Source organism: Oryctolagus cuniculus, chromosome 1 (assembly GCF_051225735.1).
Source record: "Oryctolagus cuniculus isolate XC-2025 breed Fujian yellow rabbit chromosome 1, ASM5122573v1, whole genome shotgun sequence".
NCBI lineage: Eukaryota > Metazoa > Chordata > Mammalia > Lagomorpha > Leporidae > Oryctolagus > Oryctolagus cuniculus.
The window spans coordinates 238,234,355-238,255,250 of NC_142867.1; the positions used below are offsets into that span (position 1 = coordinate 238,234,355).

Sequence of the window (20,896 nt, forward strand, 5' to 3'; positions counted from 1 at the left end):
TGTTTGTCCATTGTGTCTCCATGTTTGTGTGAGCGTGTATGTCTCCTTGTGCGTGCCTGTGTGTCTGTGCCTGGTGCCATTAGGGCCTGGACATTGTGGAGGCTGAGGGAGAGCACCAGCCGAGCCCCCACATACAAATCCCCTGTGCTAGGGGGTTGAGGCCGTGGAAGGCAGAGCTGGAGCTCCCTCCCTGGCAGGTGGGCCCCCGCCGCCTGCGCCCACTGTGTCCCCTGTGAGTCCCCTGCGGGGCCGGCCTCTTCTCCGCGGGCGCCGCGAGCGGTGAGAGGGAGCTCCCTCCCTGGCAGGTGGGCCCCCGCTGCCCGCGCCCACTGTGTCCCCTGCGGGGCTGGCCTCTTCTCCGCGGGCGCCGCGAGCGGTGAGAGGGAGCTCCCTCCCTGGCAGGTGGGCCCCCGCCGCCCGCGCCCACTGTGTCCCCTGCGGGGCTGGCCTCTTCTCCGCGGGCGCCGCGAGCAGAGAGAGCTGCTCGGATGCTCATTTCTTAACACGCAGCATCCGCGCTGTTCTCGCAGATGCCAGTCTGGGCCGGTAGCAGCTGCCCGCACTTTATAAATAGCCCAAGCAAGTGCCTTGCCTGCCTCGTGGTGGGCGTGTGGCCGGGGGCAGCAGACTTTGCAACTGTGTGAAGGGCCGCCCGGGCCTGGTGCTCTCCCCTGGGTGGTGTGGGTCAACGAGGAGGGCCCTAGCCCACGCAGGCCCGGGGGGAAGGGGGGCCGCCTGCAGCTGCATTTAAGGTGCTGCTGACCCTGCAGGCCCTGGGCGGGGAGAGACCCCCCAGCAAGCCTCCCACCCCTGAGGACTGCTCGTGACTGGGAATCTTTTGGGTTAGGTTTTCAGTGTGCAAACAGGTATTTGTTGAATCAGAATGTGGGCCAAAGACAGACGTTTGGGGTGTCCAGAGGCCAGCGGGGTGGGGCTGGGGGGATGAGGGTCCCCTTCCCAGCAGTCTGGTCACGCTCAGGCAGCTGAGCTGGGCTGCTGAGTCTCACCCTGGCCAGCCCATAGTGCAGCCACCGATGTTCCTAAGTCGGCCGCAGACCAAGCCTGGGAGGTCAGGGCCTGTGGTTCCAGCTCTGCACAGGAACACCAGCTGTGGGCTCAAGTCAGGGCCTCCACCTAAATCCTGTGTAGGTGGAGTCTCCGGTTCCCATAGCAGCCAGGAGCCCAGCCAGGAGCCCACACCTGAGCAAGGCAGAGAGCTGTGCCCAGCTTTCCGGAGGCTCCCAGTCCCCCACCCCCAACCCCGGCCACGTGTGGATCTGTCAAAAAAGCAGCTCGGGGGCGCCACCCCACCCATAGTGATGCCTGCCCCAGGGTAGGTCCCCGTGCCCCCTGCACAGACAGGGCAGGCTTGGGGGTCCAGGGTCCCCTGCTCATCTGCCCTGTCAACTCGGGACGTGTCGGGGCTCAGCCACCAGCCCCACCAGGCCCCCCGCAGGACAGCCTTTCCCTGCAGCCCCTCTTCTGAGGTCAGCGGGTCCTGAGTGGGCGAGACTGCTCCTTGGGCCAGAGGGTCAGCCACCAGTATTTGGCTGGTGTGTGAACAGAGGCTACCTGGTCACACGTGGGCAGCAGCTATTTCTGGAAAAGTCACCTGACCAAAAACAGCTCACAGCATGAAGAAGAAAACGAAGCCTCCCAGAAATTCCGCCGTCCATCTCCCACCCGCCCAGACCTGGATTGTAGCTGCCCACTGCGTCCACCCGGTCAGACTGGCCTTGTGACAGCTTCCTGCTGCCTTGGGAACAAAGTCCCCCTAGCGCTTGGCGCCAGCTCCCTGACAGGCTGCCTGGTTCCTTGTGCCCAGAGTGCAGGTCTGTGTCCCAAAGTAAAAACTCCCTGGGACCCTGTGCCACTCTGCTGGTCAGCAGTGAGCTTGGGGGCGCACAGCACAGGGCCCGTCCCCCGCCTCGGGGAGTGCTGCCCTCGGGGCTTCCGTTTGTTGTGGTTCTCTGATGGTTAACATTGAACATCTCGTGTATGCTGTACCATTTGAAAAATTACCTTTATTGCTTGTATTTTCCTCATTGATTTGTATGTGCTTTTTTACAGTGTATATTGTAGGTTTTTTAAAATTTTCGTTTTCACTTTATTTGAAGGGCAGAGAACTCTTCTGTCAGCTGCTTCACTCTCCAAATGCCCCCAGCATCCAATCCAGCCCCAGGATGGAAGCTGGGGACTCCGTCCGGGTCTCCCTGTGAGTGGCAGGAACCTGAGCACTTGAGCCGTCACCGGCTGCCTCCCAGGGTGCGCATGGGCAGGAAGCTGGGTGGTTAGGGGACACAGGCGTCCAGGCAGCGTCTCTGCACCCCGATTGTTTTGTGCTCGAGCAGAATTCATGTGCTGTGACGTGGACGGTACCCATCGCTCCCCAGTGATAAACGCAGTCTCCGCGCCGACTCCAGTGTTTCACGGTCCGCTCTTGAACCCAGGTGCGATTTGTTTGCTGTTGGCATGAAGTGACAGCAGACATTTTAAATTTTTGTTGAGGCACAGTTTACACACCACAAGGCCCAGGAGCCACAGGTCAGCTCTGACAAAGGCCCAGTCCCGGGCGTGGGGGCAGGGGAAGCCTAGAGGTCCCTGCCCCGGGGCGCCCGCCTTCTGATCTCTCTCCACAGGAGCCTCCTCCTGCCCTGGGCTGCGGCCCCTGCGTGGTCACTTCCTCTCTTACCCCCGTGTGCCCTCGCCACAGGAGGGCGCTGCAGCAGCGGCGCCGAGCATCCGCTTCCCGGCCCCGTGGCGCCACGCACTCGCCTCAGGCTCTGGGCTGTTGCCCGTGGCCCAGCCGCGTCCTGCGCTCGTCTTGCCTCATCTTGTTTCTGACTGGACGCGTGAGCCACGTGGGTGTTCGGCCGTGTCAGAAACACACGGTTCCAGCCCACATCTGACCGAGTCTGGCTTTTCTTTCTGAGCGCCATCCTCCAGCGTCTGCTGCAGCCTGTAGAGCAGCCCCAGGGCACAGGCTGTTTGGGTGGACGGCCCGCCTGACGCTGCGTCCAGTGGCACCCAGGAGACACGCCGTCCTCCTGGGGATGCCCCAGCGTCCAGCCCCAATTGTTGGTTTTCTAGAAGCTTTTCCCAACAGAGCTGAGTGCCTTCCTGGTGGGACAGCAGTACTGCGTGTCGGGATGCCAGTCTCGTTTTCCTCTCCGTCTCCTGCCAGGGTCACCACAGTCAGAATCCGACTTGGTGGTGGTGATGCTTAAGGTGACTGAGGGCCAGCGCTGCGGTGTGGCGGGTAAAGCCGCCACCTGCAACACCGGCATCCCGTGTGGACGCTGGTTCAAATCCAGGCTGCTCTGCTTCTGATCCAGCTCCCTGCTGATGGCCTGGGAAAGCAGCAGATGACCAAGTGCTTGGGCCCCTGCACCCACCTGGGAGAGCCGGAAGAAGCTCCTGGCTCCTGACTCCAGCCTGGCCCAGCCGTGGCTGTTGCAGTGAACCAACAGGTGGAAGATCTCTCTCTCTCTCTAACTCGACTTTCAAATAAATAAATCTTAAAAAAAAAAAAAAAAAAAAGATCGACTCTTGGCTATCCCAAGTCCTTTGTGTTTCCCTATAAATTCTTTAACTTGTGGGGCTGGTGCTGTAGTGTAGCAGGTAAAGACACCACCTGCAGTGCCAGCTTCTCATATGGGCACAGGTTTGAGTCCTGGCTGCTCCATTTCCAGTCCAGCTCCCTGCTGTGGCCCAGGAAGGCAGTGGAGGACGGCCCAGGTTCTTGGGCCCCTGCACCCGCATGGGAAACCCGGAGGAAGCTCCTGGCTCCTGGCTTCGGATCAGCGCAGCTCCAATCTTTGTGGCCAATTGGGGAGAGAACCAGCAGATGGAAGACCTCACATCCCCAGGGCACACAGGCCCAGGACAGCCTTGGGCATCACTGGCGGCCATTTTCAGTCCTCATGGATTCTCCCACCTCTGCACCTCTGGTCTCACACAACGATGTCTCAAACAACGCCCGCCACTTGTGCCATCCGGCCCCGGCACCGGATCCAGGACAGGAGCACCACAGACAGGGATCGGATTCAGCCCAGCGGTCAAGGTGTTCACCACCCTCCATTGCAGTCTTCCCACTGAGGTGACTGTACCATGGGGACCCTTGGTGGTGACCACGGCCCTGCACCCACGGCAGGTGGTCACCGGTTCCTGCTGTGATCTGGGTGCCAGTCACAGGTGGGGCGAGTGGACGCAACATGGCATCGGCCTGCAATGCTGTGACAGCACAGCAGTGCATCATTGCGGCCCTGTGTCCTCACCTCCTCTCTCTCTGTGTCCTCACCTCCTCTCTCTCTGTGTCCTCACCTCCTCCCTCTGTCCTCACCTCCTCTCTCTCTGTGTCCTCACCTCCTCTCTCTCTTGTCCTCACCTCCTCACTGTGTCCTCACCTCCTCACTCTCTGTGTCCTCACCTCCTCTCTCTCTTGTCCTCACCTCCTCACTGTGTCCTCACCTCCTCTCTCTCTGTCCTCACCTCCTCTCTCTCTTGTCCTCACCTCCTCACTGTGTCCTCACCTCCTCTCTCTCTGTGTCCTCACCTCCTCTCTCTCTTGTCCTCACCTCCTCACTGTGTCCTCACCTCCTCTCTCTCTTGTCCTCACCTCCTCACTGTGTCCTCACTTCCTCACTCTCTGTGTCCTCACTTCCTCACTCTCTGTGTCCTCACCTCCTCTCTCTCTGTCCTCACCTCCTCTCTCTCTTGTCCTCACCTCCTCACTGTGTCCTCACCTCCTCACTCTCTGTGTCCTCACTTCCTCACTCTCTGTGTCCTCACTTCCTCACTCTCTGTGTCCTCACCTCCTCTCTCTGTGTCCTCACCTCCTCACCCTGTCCTCACCTCCTCTCTGTCCCCCCTTTCCAGAGGGTGGTATTCCAGGCTCTGGCCCCACCCCAGGGGTCGTTGTCCGCGTGTTCCCGTCAGCTCCGTGCTGTGTGTCCTGTGCATCCCCAGCTCCTCACACCCGTTCGTTCTCTCTTCTGTGTGTTGGTGGCTGTGTCGGCTCCTTCCTTTCACCTGTTGGTGTTTCTCGAGTCGGAGCCTGCTCGGGGGTTAACCTTTCCCCAAGTGCTGTCACCCAGCTCACAGGCGTGGAGGAGGCCACAGCAGAGCCCACCCCACTCCAGCCCTGTGCGTTCCACACCCACAGCAGCGCCACTGTCCGTGTTCCAGTGGCCACTTTCGTTTTTCATCTGTCACTCATGGGCTCCTTTGATCCCTGGTGTCTGTTTTTGCCACCTTTCCAGGGGCCACGTGACCATCACTGCCCACTTTGGGTGGTGGCAGAATACTCCCCGGTGGTCAGCACCGTCACCCAGGGCCCCTTGGATGACGCTGTCCCAGCTCCTGGCTTCTCCAGCCTCCTGCTCAGCAGCGGGCGCTCAAGAGCTTGGCTCCTTGCACCCATGTGGGAGACCCGGATGGAGCCCTGGCTCCTGGCTTCAGCCTGGCACAGCCCTGGCTGTTGTGGGCATTTGGGGACTTAACCAGCTTTTGGAAGACCTCTCTGTCTCTGTCTCTCATCTTTTCTGCCTTTCAAATAAAATAAGTAGATAATATTATTTAAAGATTTACTTATTTATATGAAAGAGTTACAGAGAGAAAGAGAGAGAGAGGTCTTCCATCTGCTGGTTCGTTCCCCAGATGGTCACAACAGCCAGAGCTGTGCTGATCCGAAACCAGGAGCCAGGAGCTTCCTCTGGATCACCCACATGGGTGCAGGGCCCAACCTGGGCCATCTTCCACTGCTTTCCCCGGCCACAGCAGAGAGCTGGATTGGAAGTGGAGGAGCTGGGACTAGGACCAGGGACCATATGGGATGCTGGCACTTCAGGCAGTGGCTTTACCCACTACGCCGCAGCACCGGCCCCAATAAATGATATCCTTAAAAAGAGCAGTGTCATTGCCCGCCATGGTCCTGTCCCACACACTGCTGTCAGACGCGCCTGCCCTGCCCTGCCCTGCGGCACAGGTGCACCCTCAGCATGGTCCTGGGGCTCGCCCACCTTGCAGCAGGCATCAGCGCGTCTGGTTTTCACGTCCACACAACACGGTGTCTGTCCTGACACCACAGCCTGTGTGCATCCGTCGGTGGGCGGACACTTGGCTCCCCTGTCCAGCTGTCGTCAGCGTGCTGTGGTCATGTGCGTCTGCGTCTCCCTGTGTCCATCGCTCCTGGGCCTCCGCTAGGAGCTGGAAGGGGAGCCCCTGAGCTGCCGGGCACTTTGCTGTCCGTGGCCGTGCCGCGGGTCTGGTCTGCACGTCCTCAGCAGCCCTGTGCGGTCGTGCGTGTGCGTGGTCCGCATTTCCCGACGCTGACAGCGAGTGCTTTTTCACGCGTGTGTCGGCTTGTGTACTTGTGTGGAGAGGTCTGTGCAAGTCCTTCGCTCCTTTGAAAACTGGGCCGTCTGGTAGAGGAGTACAAGTTCCTGGGATGTTCCAGCTGTGGGTCTGGTTGCTGTTGTCAGGACACGTGTGGGAGCCCTGCTGTGACCTCGCACACACCGAGGGGTGCAGCCTAGCTTAATTCTTTTAAACTTTTGAGACTTTCTTCTTGCAGATGCGCCACCAGCCAGGGTCCATGCAGGGTTGGGTCGGCAGCAGCAGGGCAGCGCAGGCAGAGACCGTGGGTGCAAGGAGGGCGGACGTTGGCACCTGTGATGGTGGCCAGTGGGTTCGTTTGCACCCAGATGCGAGGTCTGTGACAGCCTGGAGTGCGCCAGCCCCGCTGCGAGCCCGCAGGCCGCTGGGGTGCCGGCCCCACGCCGCCCCGTGCCGGGGGTGCCGGCCCCACGCCGCCCCGTGCCGCAAGCTGCTGCTGCCTTGTGATGCTGCCTTGTGAAGCACACGTTTTTCAGTTTTATGAAGTCTGATTTTTTTTTTGGCCAAAAGTACACTTTGGTTTCCTTTCTTTTAAAAAATTAATTTGTTTTAGGATTTATTTATTTGTTTGAGAGGCAGAGAAACAAATCTTCCATCATCTGGTTCACTCCCCAATTGGCCGCAACGGCTGGAGCTGGGCCAATCCAAAGCTGGGAGCCAGGAGCTCCAGCCAGGTCTCCCACATGGGTGCAGGGGCCCAAGGACTTGGACCATCTTCCACTGCTCTCCCAGGCCACAGCAGGGAGCTGGATCAGAGGTGGAGCAGCTGGGACTAGAGCCAGTACCCACATGGGATGCTGGCATCGCAGGCAGTGGCTTTGCTCGCTACGCCACAGTGCCAGCCCCTTGGGTTCCTTTCTGTATATGGTGTGAGGTCGGGGTCGAGCTCGTTCCTTGCTCTGTGACTGTCCGGCTGTTTCAGCATCATTTGTGGAAGACACTATTTCGCTCATTGACTGGTCTTTGCACTTTTATCAAAAATCAGTTGCCCATAAAATAAGCACACAGAAGACGTTCAACATCACCACTCGGGGAATTCGGACGAAGGCTGTAGTGGACGCAACCTCCCTGACTCGAGGTCAGTTACTCAGGGGAGACTGGCAAGTGCTGGCGAGGATGTGGTAACATGGGAACCAGTGTCCTACCGGTGATGAGAACGCAAAGGGAGAGTATGGCAATGCCTCCAAAGTTAAAAACTGAATTACAATTAACCCATTAAGTCCATTTGTTCTTTTTACATTTTTAAAAATATATTTATTTATTTGAAAAGTAGAGTTGCAGAGAGGGAGGGAGAGGCAGAGAGAAGTCTTCCATCCACTGGCTCACTCCCCAAATGGCCACAACAGCCAGGGCTGGGCCAGGCCGAAGCCCGGAACCAGGAGCTCCATCCATGTGTCCTGTGTGGATGCAGGGCCCAGCACTTTGCTCCTCTACTGCTGCCTTTTGCAAAATTAGCAGCGGAGCAGGCGTGACTCAAACCCGCACTCACAGGGGTGCTGACATCACAGGCAGCTGGTTAACCAGCTGCACCACGACACCAGCCCCCTTTCTTCTGAAAAAGTACTGTTTATTTGAAAGACAGAGTGACATGATAAAAACAATTACCAGGGCCGACACTGTGGCATAGCGGGTAAAGCAGTGCAGGCATCCCATAGGGGCACTGGTTCGAGTCCCGGCTGCTCCACTTCTGACACAGCTCTCTGCTGTGGCCTGGGAAAGCAGTAGAAGACGGCCCAAGCGCTTGGGCCCCTGTGCCCGTGTGGGAGACCTGGAGGAAAGCTCCTGGCTCCTGGCTTCAGATTGGTGTAGTTTTGGCTGTTGCAACCAATTGGGGAGTGAACCAGTGGATGGAAGACCTCTCTCTCTTTCTGCCTCTCCTTCTCTCTGTAACTCTGCCTTTCAAACAAATAAATAAATCTTAAAAAAAAAGAGAGAGAGAGAGAGAGCGCAATTACCCAAGCCTACAGCTGACATCAGATAAGGCTGGAGCTTTCCCAGAGAGGGAAACCAGGCAGCGGCGGGAGCTGCAGCCGGCGCAGTGCGGTCACACGCGTGGAGCTGCACAGACCTGAGGAAAGAAATGGAAGAAGTCTACGCAGGAGCAGCAACTGCAAAGTGAACGCAGGTGTGAGCGCCCACGGAATTCAGTGATTTCGGCAAGGCTCGGCGCAGCGTGCACACAGAAGCCGACTGTGCGTTAACCACGGAGTCTGGGATGGAAACACCACCACAGAGCTTTCAAGTTGGAGCCGGAGCTGATGAGAAACGTGAGGAAGGTCCCGTGCTCATGGGTGTGGGACTCAGTGTAGCCAGGACATCAGTTCTCAACTCCACCTAAAGGCACCACCAATCCCAGCAAAAGCCCCAGGCACCAGCGTCTGACGCATGGTTAAAATGCTGCTGGGCGTGCAGGATGGCACAGGTGCGTGCGCCCCTGCACCCACACGGGAGACCTGGAAGAAGCTCCTGGCTTTGGATTGGTCCAGCTGTGGCTGTTGCAGCTGTTTGGGAAGTGATCCAGTAGGTGCAAGACCTCTCTCTCTCTCTCTTTCTCTCTCTCCCTCCCTGTCTGTAGCTCTCTCAAATGAATACATAAATAAATAAGCATTTAAAAAAACAAACACTGCTTGGACTCCTGCATCCCATCAGGAGTGCTTGGGTTCAAGTCCCAGCTCTGCTCTCAGCTCCAGCTTCCTGCTGGTGCACCCTGGGAGGCAGCCTGGGATGGCTCAAGTACGTGGGTTCCTGCCACCCACCAGGGGTCTGCATGGAGCTCCTGGCTCCCAGCGTTGACCTCTAGCCAGGCCTGGACTGCTGTGCGAGTCTGGGGAGGTCACCAGCTGCTCTCCTTTTTCTCTTCCTGCTGCTGCTCAAATAAATATTTAGGAAAACAGCACACCGTCCTGCTGAGATCGACAAAGTCCTCTTCGCAGTCCTGCTGGGACTCAGGGCTTTGGCCTGCTTTATCACCTCTGGACCAATGCTGAGGACTGAGGTGACCCAAGTCCATCAAGGCACTGTGGTACGGGGGCCGCCCTCGTGGGGCAGTGGCTTCAGCTGCCGCTGCTTTGCCAGGATCCAGTATCAGAGCGCCGCTTCTGATCCAGCTCCCTGCTAATGCTCCCGGGAAGGCAGCAGAGATGGCTCAAGTATTTGGGTTCCTGCCGTCCACACGGGAGACCCAGACGGAGCTCCTGGCTCCTGGAGTCCTCTTGGTCTAGCCCTAGCTTCTGTGGCCATTTCAGGGAGTGAGCCAGCCGTTGGAAGCTCTCTGTCTCCACCTCACATCACTCTGCCTTTCAAATAAATAAATCTTAAAAACAGCAACAAGAAAAACATCCCGTGGCTCACACAGGCCCACGCAACAGCACAGAGCCCAGAGGTGGGGATCAGTCCGTCTCTGACAAGGAACAAGGCCAGCTTCACCCAGGGAGCTGGGAGCAAGACACCCCCAGCCAAGGGAGGGAGGGTGGAGGGGGAAGAAGGGAGAAGAGGAAAGCCGGAGTGGGACAGGCCCACACTTTTCACAAAAATTAACTCAAAATAGATCATAGGCCCACACGCAAGATGCAAAATTCCAAAACTTCTATAAGGAAATGGGGGAAAAGCTATGTGGCTTTGGGTTTGGGGATGACGTTTTCACAAACAAAAAAATCCATGAAAAATAATTGTCAAATTCTGTTGAAAAAGATGAAGCTCCTCTGTGGAAGACTGAGGCTCCGGGAGCTCGCGCAGACCACACCTGGCGGAGGGTTCTGGAAGCAGCCCTGAGGAGACGCCCACTGAAGAGCCGGCAGCAGGGCGGAGCCTCACCACGGCAGGCGCCACCTGTGGCAGGGCTGCTCGGCTCGGCCGCACACACGGGAGGCCGACGGGCGCTGCTGACGCCGGTGAGCCGTGATGGCTGGGGGAGCGCCGTGTGCACAGCTGCTCTGGACGGCACAGGGCAGCTCCTCGCAGAGCCAAGCCGTCCCACGCAGGCACCGGGGTGTTGCCCATCTGTGGTGAAGATGGACGTCCACACAGAAGCCGGGTTGCGTGTGTTCACAGCAGCTGTCCTCACAACCGGCCAAGCTGCAAGCAGCTCGCGTTACTCATCCTTCTGCCCTGGGGGCCCCAGCCGGGGGTCTCGTGGTGGCCGTGGGGCCCCAGCCGGGGGTCTCATCCAGTGCCGAGGAGAAAGGAGCAAGAGAGCCACAAAAGACACAGGAGGACCTGACGGGAGACGCTGCGTGAGACAAAGACTGCCCGCTGGGCGAGCTCGGTTTTCCGATTTCCATTCTGGAAAGTGCACAGCTGTAGGCAGTGGTCCAGCGTGGGGTGCAGAGTGCAGAGCTGGGGTTCTCAGCACGGTAGGACAGGTCTGTGTGGTGCTGGCATGCTGGCCAAAGTCCGGGGAGCCTGGGGCTGGTGCCCTGGTAGCCTGCGATGCCAGTGTCCTACATGGGCTCCACGTCGAGTCTCAGCTGCTTTGCTTTCTACACAGCTGCTGCTGATGGCTGGGGGAGGGGGAGTTGTGATGGCACAGCCAAGTGACCATGAGTGTGGGCCAGCGCGCCCAGCTTTCCAGGAGCCGGCAGCAGCTGGGAGGGACAGCGGGGCTGGGGCTAGAAGGCAGGCACTTTCTCCAGACACAGGACTGCACACCCGGACGGGAGCAGGGGCGGGGGACAAACTGGCCTTAGCTCCCCAAGGTCCTGATAAGGCAACAGCCGGTCTCGGATGGGCAGAAACACCAAGGCCAGGAGGGAAAGGCCAAGACGCCAGCAAGTTAGGGGTGGCGGGGGCAAGGTGCTCCCCCAGTAGCAGCAAGTCCCAGAGGCAGGTGGTGAGACCAAGGGCATCCAGGGTGCTTGGGCAGGGGAGCTGTGGGGTGAAGACTGAGCCCGTGGACAGCAAGGATGCTGCTTCCCACACATGAGTGAACCGGGTGCAGGCCGGGCCAGCTTCCGGTTGAGAGCCAGCTGGAGCCCCGTGACGAGGGACGGGGACCCTGTCCGGCACTGTGTGCGGTGCCACGAGAGCAGCGTGCTCGTGGAGCTGGGCTCTGTGGCTCTCCCAGGTTCACAACCCCTTCGGCATCAAGTTCCCAGCCCAGCTTCCATCCAGACACCGGCAGCTCAGGCCCCAAACCAAGAGCCCGGTTTCTGTCTCCCAACTCACGGCTGACACAGCAGCAGTGGTCAGCCCTGGGAGAATGGAGTCCAGGCCACTTCCACCTGGGCCCAACTGGCCACCTGCTTCCCGCCTCCTGAGGGCCCTGCCTTTGGGGTGACTCCGCCCACCTCACTGTCTGGGGCCTGCGGTGAGGCCATGGGAGGGGACAAGTCTTCCCAGGTCGATTTTTACAAAGCTGCCCCTTGCCCGCCCTTCCTTTCTGTATGAGATCGGGACTGGCCTGACTGGCCTGTTGCAGCCACCCTGGGCCACGAGGCATGGAGCACGCAGTGGCCAAGGAGAGGCCTCGGAAGATGCGGCTCTCGACTCCGTCCACTGAGGCTGGAACCGCACTGGCCAGGTGCCGGGCTGGGCGCCGAGCTGCTGGCCCCTGGCCTCACCCTGCTCGCTGTGGCCTGGGCCGCCAGTGCCCTAGCGCCACGTGTCCGTGATAGGAACAGAAGGCAGAGCCAGTCCCTCTCTCGCGCTTCCGCGACCCCCGTTCACGCGGCAGGGCCACCGGAGGCGCCTGCAAGCGGGGACCGCACCCTGCGGTCCGTGGGTGCGGGGCGCGTGGAGGGCGGCGACCGAGCGGCGGACCTGGGGGTCCCTGAGCGCGGGAGCTGGGCCAGCGAGCGGTGACTAGGACGGGGGGCGCAGGCCCACTCGAGGGACCCGCGGCCGGGGGCGGCGCCTTCTCGGGCGAGGCCCGGGCCCGCGGCTACAGCCAGCGCCGTCCGCGCCTCGGGCCCTGCAGCCACTTGCGGTCCTCGGAGCGCCGTCTGTCCGGGCATACCTGGGCGCCGCAGCGCACCTGCGCGCGGTTCCCCAGCCCGGCCGCGCCCGCTCCCGCGCCCGGGATGCAGCCGGGGGCTAGGGCCGTGCAGCCCCGCGCCCGCCGCGGGGCTCGGGCGGGGGCGGGCGGCGGGCGGGGCCGGCGGGACGGGGCGGGCGGGAGGGCGCGGATTGGCCGGGAGCCGCCACGTGACCGGCCCTTTATAGGGCGTGGCGCGGGCCGCGGAGCCGGGTGCGGCGGCGGCCGGGCCGGGCGGGGTCCGGTGCGGTCCGGCAGCTCCGCGGCGGCTTCGTCTCGATCGCCTGGCGCGCCCTCCCTGCCGGAGCCGCCGGGCCGGGGATGCGCGCGGCGCCCGGTGGCCATGGTCCGCTTCGGGGACGAGCTGGGCGGCCGCTATGGGGGCGCGGGCGGCGCGGAGCGGGCCCGGGGCGGCGGGGCCGGCGGGGCTGGCGGCCCGGGCCCCGGGGGGCTGCCGCCGGGCCAGCGGGTCCTCTACAAACAGTCGATCGCGCAGCGCGCGCGGACCATGGCGCTGTACAACCCCATCCCGGTCAAGCAGAACTGCTTCACCGTCAACCGCTCGCTCTTCGTCTTCAGCGAGGACAACGTCGTCCGCAAATACGCCAAGCGCATCACCGAGTGGCCATATCCTGCCGGGCTGCGCGCGCCGACGCGGCCAGGGCCTCTGGGCGCGCTGCGGGGGCCGCGGGGCCGGGAGGGGAGGGGGCGCGGTGCGATCCGGGGGGCGCGCTGCGGGGGCCGCGCGGCCAGGCGGCCAGGGGGCGCGTCGCGGCCGGGCGCGTGCGGGGCTGCGGCGGGGGCTGGGCGGAGCCCCTCGGCCGGGGCTCGGCGCTCCTCGGCGCTCAGGAGCTGCCGGCGGCAGGCGAGGGCGCGTCGGCGCCTTCGGGCGCTCGCCGGGCCGCAGGTGCCTGCGTGCGCGCGCGGGGTCTTGGGTCCTACGTGTCCCGGGCCCCGTGGGGACCCCCGGCCGCGCGCGGATCCGCCCTGGAGTCCACGCTCCCGCCCCTCGGGGCTCGCAGCCGGGCGGAGCCGGGCGGCGCCGCTGTCCGCGGTGCTGACGGCCGGCGGGGGCGGGGGCCCGGGCCGCAGAGGCCCCGCCTCGCCGCCGCTGCCCGAGGTGGGAGCGGGGAGGGGGCAGCAGCGGCCCCGCCTCGCGGGAGGGGGCGCGGGGCCGAGCGAGGGCCCCCGGGAGCCGGCCGCTTGGCTGCTGCAGCGCGCCCGTGGCCACCCCTCCCCCGCCGGTCCTTAACCCACGCACTCCGTTCGAGTACATGATCCTGGCCACCATCATCGCCAACTGCATCGTGCTGGCCCTGGAGCAGCACCTCCCTGACGGGGACAAGACGCCTATGTCCGAGCGCCTGGTGAGTGCGGGCTGGGCCCCGCTGCCCTTCAGGGCCTGAGCACACCCTTCTCCTGCGGTGGAGGACCGGGCAGCTGCTCTCTAACCCGGAGGCCACGCGACCCCTGTCCAGGCTCTGTGGGGTGGTGTCCAGCCAGCCTCCCTGCAGCCGAGGCCGAGGGCGGATGAGGGCGGAGGGCCGCAATCCTTCCTCCACAACCCCTTCTCCCATGAGGCCGCCTCTCAGGCCAGACAAGCCATTTTCCTTCCTGCCAGGAGCCCCCTGGATCTCCTGCAGGTTTGTAGGGTGTGTGGCTGGGGTCCTCAGCCTGGTGGAGTCCTGGGGTGGGCACCACTTGCAAAGAGAGGGCACAGTGCCCTGGCCCCTCAGCTGGGCTCGGTGTGGGCTGAAAGCCGGTGCGGGGCAGGGGCCGCATCTAAAGAGTGGACAGGATCCCTGAGGAGATCGCCTGTTCTCCCTCCCACCCTACTTGAGATGAGGCTTGCGAAGCGCTCAGAGGGGGACCCTGTCCATGCTAAGTTTGGGCGTCTGTGGTTGGGGGGGGCCAGGGTGGATGACAGGGGAGCAGGAGTTCTCAGGGAGCCCAGGGCAGGAAGTGCGCAGTTGGTCCCAGCCCTGTGATGCCCGAAGGGTGAGTCGTGGACCCTGGGGCTCTCTCTTGCCTTCTCTGGGCCTCAGACGCCTGCTCTGACCTGGATGAGTGTCTACCCTGAGACTTGATGGGGAAGGCGGGTGGTTAGGCTGCCAGCTTCCAGCACCAGGACCCAGGGTGTGGCCGGAGCTCCTGGGGACTTTGTCAGGGTAGATCCCAGGGGAGCCAGGACAACGAGACCTGCCCAGGGTCAGGGCCGAGCCTGGCATCCAGCTGTGCTAGCTCCGGCCTTGTAGCTGGGGTGGGGTTCTTGCTTTGTGCACACAGATGGGGGTGCACACCTAGGGGCTAGGGGCTGGCCTGTCAGGTGAATGAGCAGAGCATGACCCCCTGCAGGTCTGATCGGCCATCCACAGACTCCAAGCCCAGAGCCAGGCTCAGACCTGAGGCGCAGAGGAGGCAGAGGACCTGGGGGTTGGTGCTGCTGCCCGGGAGCCCATGGGCCTGACTGGGTCAGGGGGGCTGCCCGGCTGCCTGCAGCCAGGACTTGGGCGGGGCCTTCTGGACTCCGTGTCCCACCCACCCATCAGTTCCAGAGCTGCCTTCAACAGGAGCCCCTGGCCTGCTGAGCACCACCACCCAGACTCCCTCCCAGTCCAGCTCTGGGCCATGTGCTGGTCAAGAGTGGGCTGCTGCCTCACTTCCTGAAAGAGCTGTGCTGGGCAGACCCAGTTGTTCCCCCAGGGCCAGTGGTCAGCAGCCCCTCCCCCTTCCCCCACTAAACTGGACCAGAAGCCTCAGGCCGGGGAGAGTGCAGGTCCCTCTGCCCCCTGTGGTGAGTCAGCATTGGGGCAGCACGATGGACGCTCAGAGGCCCAGCACGATGCACGCTCAGAGGCCCAGCACGATGGACACTCAGAGGCCCAGCCTCCTGGGTGCCGGCAGCTTCCACCACAGGCCAAGGAGGAGGTGCAGGCTGAGGCAGATGGGGACAGCCTTCCTGGGAGTCAGGCCCAGGTTGTGGGGACTGGCCACACCCACCGCTGGCAACTCCTCCACGGGCCAGCCCCTGCTGCCTCTGCCCCTCCCTGCAGGGCACAGCAGCCTCCTGCTGTGGTGTCCACAGTCCTGAGGTCAGGCTGGCCACAGCCCTGCCACCCCTTGGTCTGCCTCTTGAAGCTGCAGCCCTCCGGGGCTAGTGTCCAGTGTCCTCAGGCCTCCCTCCACATCCAGCTCCCCCGGGCTCGCCTGTGCCCACGCTCTGCTCTGTCACGTGCCGCGCCACGTCCTCCCACAGCCGCCTCCCCGCCCCGGCTCTGCTCAGCGCCACTCGTGTTGGCACAGACGTGGCCTGGGGGGAGGGACGCTGTCAGCCGTCTCTTGTCTTCCTTCCTTTGGCCATGCCGTTGCCTTCACCTGGAGCACCCATCCCCACTTGTTTTCCACCAAGATCTGTGGGTTCCTGTCCAGCTGTGCTGGCTGCACAGAATCCTGGGAAGGCTGGCTGTGTCCAGCAGCCTAGTGCTGGGGCTGGGGCCCAGGGCCAGACCCTGAGGGGTCCTGGGTTTGAGTCCAACTCTGCCTCTCCGCCTCTGTCTACTTCTTTTTATTTTTATTTTATTTAAAAAGTTTTAAACATTTATTTGAGAGGCAGGGAGAGAGAGTGTCCCCAGCCATTGGGCCCCTCCCCAGACTCCACAATGACAGGGACGGAGCTGGAGCTGTGAGCCAGAGCTCCGTCCAGGTCTCCCATGTGTGTGGCAAGGACCCAGCCACTTGGGGCACCACCACTGCCGCCCAGCGCGCGCATTAGCAGGAAGCTGGAGTCAGAGCAGAGTCGGCACTGAGGCGGGATTCAGGTGTCCCGGCTGGCGTCTTGACAGCTTTTCCAAATGTGCCTGTGCTTTATGACGGGGATTGGGGTGTCCTTGTCACCCTACTCAGTGATCACACTGCAGACAGCCTTGTCCCTGTCACTGCCTTCCCTGGGGCAGGCCAGGGTGAGGTCCCAGTGGGCTGGGTCCTGGCCTCTCTGTGAACCAGTGCAGAGGCTGGGGTGCCAGAGGTGGGAGGCATGAGGGCAAGCCCTGGTGTGACGGGCACAGGGAGCCACAGCCCATGCAGGTGGCATGTGGGCTGGGGAGCTGCGGGCAGCGGGGACCCTGCCACGTGCTTGTTCGCAGGACGACACCGAGCCCTACTTCATTGGGATCTTCTGCTTCGAGGCGGGGATCAAGATCCTGGCCCTGGGCTTTGTTCTGCACAAGGGCTCCTATCTGCGGAACGGCTGGAACGTCATGGACTTCGTGGTAGTCCTCACGGGGTAGGTGTGCCTCTGCCTGGGCCCCCTGCGTGGAAAGGTGTGAGGAGGTCTCTGCTGGTTGGGCTGTGAGGTCTTCCCAGGGAGGAGCGGGTCGGCCTGCAGTCTGGGAGGGGCTGTCTAATGCCTGCCGAGCTCAGCCCGTGTCCTTGAGCAACCTGGAGAGTTAGAAAGCTAACCCGAGGGTGGCTGAGGCTGGGAGTGTGGGCCTTGTCCCTGGGCCGCCCATCGGAGTCTCCGCTGCCCCTCTGCCCTGAGGGGCACTTTGGGGACCCTTGCCTATTTCTCAGGCCCACAGCTGAGCCGTTGCTGGTGGTGGAGAGGGAGTGGAGCCTAGGGACCTGGCTCCCACAGAGCCTGTTTGCAGGGACCAGCCTGTTTTTCCCTGGGGCCTTGGGCCTGCTGTGGGGAGCAGGAAACCCTCTGGGTGAGGCAGGCTCTGTGCTCCTGCCCTGGTGGCTGCTCTGCCCCTGCTGTCTCTGGGGGAGAGCCGCGTGTGCTATGCGTGCCCAGGGCGGGTGGGGGAGGAAGAGGGCCCCCTGTGTTGCGGCGATGCTGTTTACCCCTCGGTCCCCTAGGACGAGAACGGTGCCTGCTGCATCGTCGTTTTCAGGATGTCCCTGGGGGAAGCGTGGGGCGGGCGCCTGGGAGGGGCACTGAGCCTATGCCTTGTGAGCGAGCCGGGGGTGCCCTGGGGTGTCCGTGGGTGCTCACAGCTGACCTGACCTCCTGGGTGCTGCTCATGGTGCTGGAGGTGGGGATGCGAGGCTGGGCTCCAGATCCAGGGGAGCTTGAGTCCCTCCATGAGTCCCTGTGAGCCCCCAGACCCATGCTGGCCCTGGGCCCCTCCCTCCCGGCTTCTGTCTGCATCTTCTCCTGACATCCTCCCCTCTCCCATCTCTGTCTCTGATCTCTATCCCTTGACCATCTCTCGCTGCCTGTGCGGCCTCCGCGACAGCCCTGGGCTGGGAAGGGAACCCCCAGTGGGTTCACGTGCACCCCAGGGCTGCCCAGGGAGCCACTCAGTTGCTCCTGCCTGGGCCCCATGGGGCAGAGGACCTGTGCTGGGGGTTGCATGCGCAGGGGAGCCGGCCCCTGGGGAGCTGCGCGCCGGTGTTTCTCGTTACTTCGTTGGTTTTAATTAGGGTTTGTGTAATTGGTGTGCCGAGGCGGTGACGCCCTGGACGGGTGCCCAGTGAAGCTGGATTCCTCCCCAGTGGTAGCCGGGGTCCCTCTGCCTCAGGCTGGTGTGGGGGTTGTGGGGGTGCCCCCACCTCGATTCTTGCCCTCAGTGTGCGAGGGTGTAAGCCCTGGCAGGCACACACCTGCTCAGGGCATGGGGGCCAGGCTGTTGCCCCACATTGCATCTGGGCTGTGCCTGGGGCTGCAGTCAGCTCTGGGAGAGGTTTGGGCTGGGGGTCTCAGGCTCCAGGCTGGAGGATCCCACACAGGTTGGAGAAGCTGTGAGGGGCCCGGAGAACTGAGAGGTCTTGTCAGCACCCTGTGGCACTGAGGCTGCCAGGGGCCTTGCCTGCCCTCATGGGCCTGTTTGTCCTGGGTAGCTGGGGTCATCTGGGGGCTCTGTTCCCCTTTGGGGCAGTCCAAGGGTGACCACCCAGGACTTTCCCTTGGTCCCGTGGGTGAGGACAGAGCCAGCTGGGTCCCTGTTTAGGATGCTGTGTCCTTGTCATGGCTCCTGGCTCCTGGTCCATTCCTGAGTTTGCCCAAGAGAAGTCTGCCTGCCCCACTTCCTCCTTGAAGGAAGTGTGGCCGCCGGTGGCGCTGCAGGACTGGTCCGGGGTGCCGTGGTCAGGGTGTGCTTCTGGGGCCTCAGCCTGGGGGTACCTGCTCGTCCTGCTTGGTCGTGCAGCTCCTGGTGTTGCACCCTCTGTCCATCTGTCCCTCTGCTCGTGTGCGTGTCTGGCCACTGGAGCTGCCCCTCATCCCCACTCACTCATCACTCAGTCTTACCCTATCCTGAGCACCTGCACGTGTGGCAGACCCAGGAGTGACCAGAGCCCACCACGCCCCAGTCCTGAGGCTGTGTCTCCTGTGGACAAGGCAGCCCCTGGCCCCCTGGAGAGGTGCAGTGGAGGCCTCAGGGCTAAGGGCCTGCAGCAGAGACCACCCCGTTTCCCACAGAGAAAACCAGAGGACAAGGCCAGGGTTAGGCTTTGTGGTGGTGGTGGTGGCCTTGAGCGGGGAGCTGGGGCCATGAGGGGCACAGTGGGACCCCATAGGATTCCTAGGGTGTAGGGAGCACAGAGGAGACACTGCCTGGCGGCCAAGCCCAGGGCAGCCGGGGTTTACAGGTGGTCACTGGCTGGGGCATCTGCGACAGGAGCCGAGCGGCGGGGTAAGAGCCGGGTCTGGCAAAACAGCACTGGGAGAGGCTCCCCGAGGCAGCTCTTTTACTTTCTGGGGAGTCTTGTGGCAAAGCGTGACAGAGAAATGAGGCAGAGAGGAGGGAGGGTAAAGAGGGCTTTGTAAGCTCCACGGCCCTATCCCATTTGTGCTGGGCACGACCCACAGGGGCCAAGCCTGCTGGCCTCCTGGAGCAGAGGGAGACTGGGGTGCACGGACCCAGCCGTCCAGCAGCTGCGGTCCCCCTGGGTGTCCCCATGTCCTGGCCTCCCCTTCTTGGATCCACCTGGGGCAGGACCATCCTCCCCTCATTAGGCCCAACCTGTCTGGTGTCCTGGGGGACAGCAGGCTAACTTTCTCAGCTCACAGGTGGCTCCCCAAGGAGACACTCCCAGCCACTGCATCTCATTTCACCCCAAAGAAAGCTGGGATTTCTTTCTAGGACACTAATTAGAGCTTGGCCTTCCCTCCCTGGCCTCAGACTTAGGGGAAAAGCAGTGTGGGCCATGGAGCTCAGTGGTTACTGCCACTGGCCACCCATGGCCAGCCCATGGACACTGCCGACCTGAGCCTCCTGGACTCAGCTGTTGCCTGCTGGTGACCCCTGCTGCTTCCTTTCTGGGCACGTGGATACAGACGGTGCAGGAGAGACAGAGCAGGTGCACGGCTAGGCTTCACAGAGTCCCCCTCAGGGCAAGGGGCACCACACAGGGCCAGCCACAGCCCTCGTCTGAGCTCAGGCACAGGAGACTCCGAGAGACTGGACTTGAGCATGGGCCAACTCCAGGGCTCGTCCAGCAGTGAGCAGAGAAAACCCCCATGCAGGTACCACCTCAGCTCTCAGGTCTAGGGCTGAGACTCCACCAGGGGGTCCTGGGTGCCCTCTCCCCTTCCCCACCTGAGACGTGAAATGGTTTTGGAGGGCGTGACGCTACCCCATGTGGCTGGAGCCCGTCGGGGAGGGGCTGCCTTCTGAGAAGTGGTCCTGGAGCCTGGGCTCGAGGTCCGCATGCGGCATCTCTGAGCCCTCCTTAGTGACTCACAGCAGGCCTGGTGGAGGACACCTGTGGTGTCCCTGAATGGGCACCCTAGAACTGCCAGTCCTACATGTGGGGCTCCAGAATGCTGTGGACAGGGCCCGGGTGTGGCTCAGCTGCGGCTCCTCCAGGCTGAGGTCTGTGCTGGTTCTGCAGGGCCTGGAGGCCATCATGGTGGGGGGGCCCCGTCTTCCACACTTGGGACCCCCCCACTCCTCTGTGCCTCCTCTCTGCTCTGTTTCTTTGCCTGGATTGAGCCAGAGCTGGGCCCCTGGCTGGCACTGACCCTGTCTACCAGTGTGGAGGGGTTCAGGCTCTACCCTCCTGATGTTGGCTGGACTGCGCGTGGGCCAGCCGCAGTCTCTGTGGCGCTGGGGACGATGGGCCTCCTTGCCACCCCAGTCACAGGTCACAGCTTCTGGGCCTGACGTGTGCACCAGGTCCCTGGCCCACGAGCTCGGTGCTGCTCACGGTGGTGCCTTCCTGTGCCCGAGCCTCTTACCCGGCTGGGCTCCAGGTGTGGGAGTCCTGCAGGTATACGCTCCCTTTCTCCCCAGGGAGGGTTTGTTGTCTGAGCAGCTGACCCTGAGCTCACAGCTGCAGTAGGTAGGGACAGGCCAGTGTGCTGGGCTGGCCCTCAGTAGCTGCAGGGACCACATGCTGGGAGGCCTTTGGGTCACTCACAAACACTGGGAAGCCTTCAAGGCTGGATTTGGGGGTGTCTTGGACTGAGCAGGAGGGAGGAGGGAGGAGGGGCAGGGGGCAGTGCAGCCTGGGGCCTGCTCGGAGCTGGGGCACAGCTGTGTGGGGCCGGATTATGGGCAGAAGGGGCCTGGCCAGGGTTCTCAG

The 20,896-nt window shown here is 62.6% G+C and overlaps 1 protein-coding gene across 14 annotated transcripts in view; it reads left to right on the top strand.

The window, feature by feature from the left end:
- Positions 1-12,567: 12,567 nt before the first annotated feature.
- Positions 12,568-20,896, top strand: part of CACNA1B (calcium voltage-gated channel subunit alpha1 B) — a 201,815-nt gene continuing 193,486 nt past the window's right edge. For 13 of the 14 annotated variants that reach the window (XR_016229208.1, XM_070068094.2, XM_070068043.2 and 10 more), the window contains exons 1-3: positions 12,568-12,993; positions 13,628-13,734; positions 16,510-16,649. Coding sequence is in view for 13 of the 14 variants with exons in the window: in XM_070068094.2 (XP_069924195.1) it covers positions 12,711-12,993; positions 13,628-13,734; positions 16,510-16,649 (530 nt within the window). In the remaining variant the exon portion in view is untranslated. 14 annotated transcript variants of the gene reach the window in all.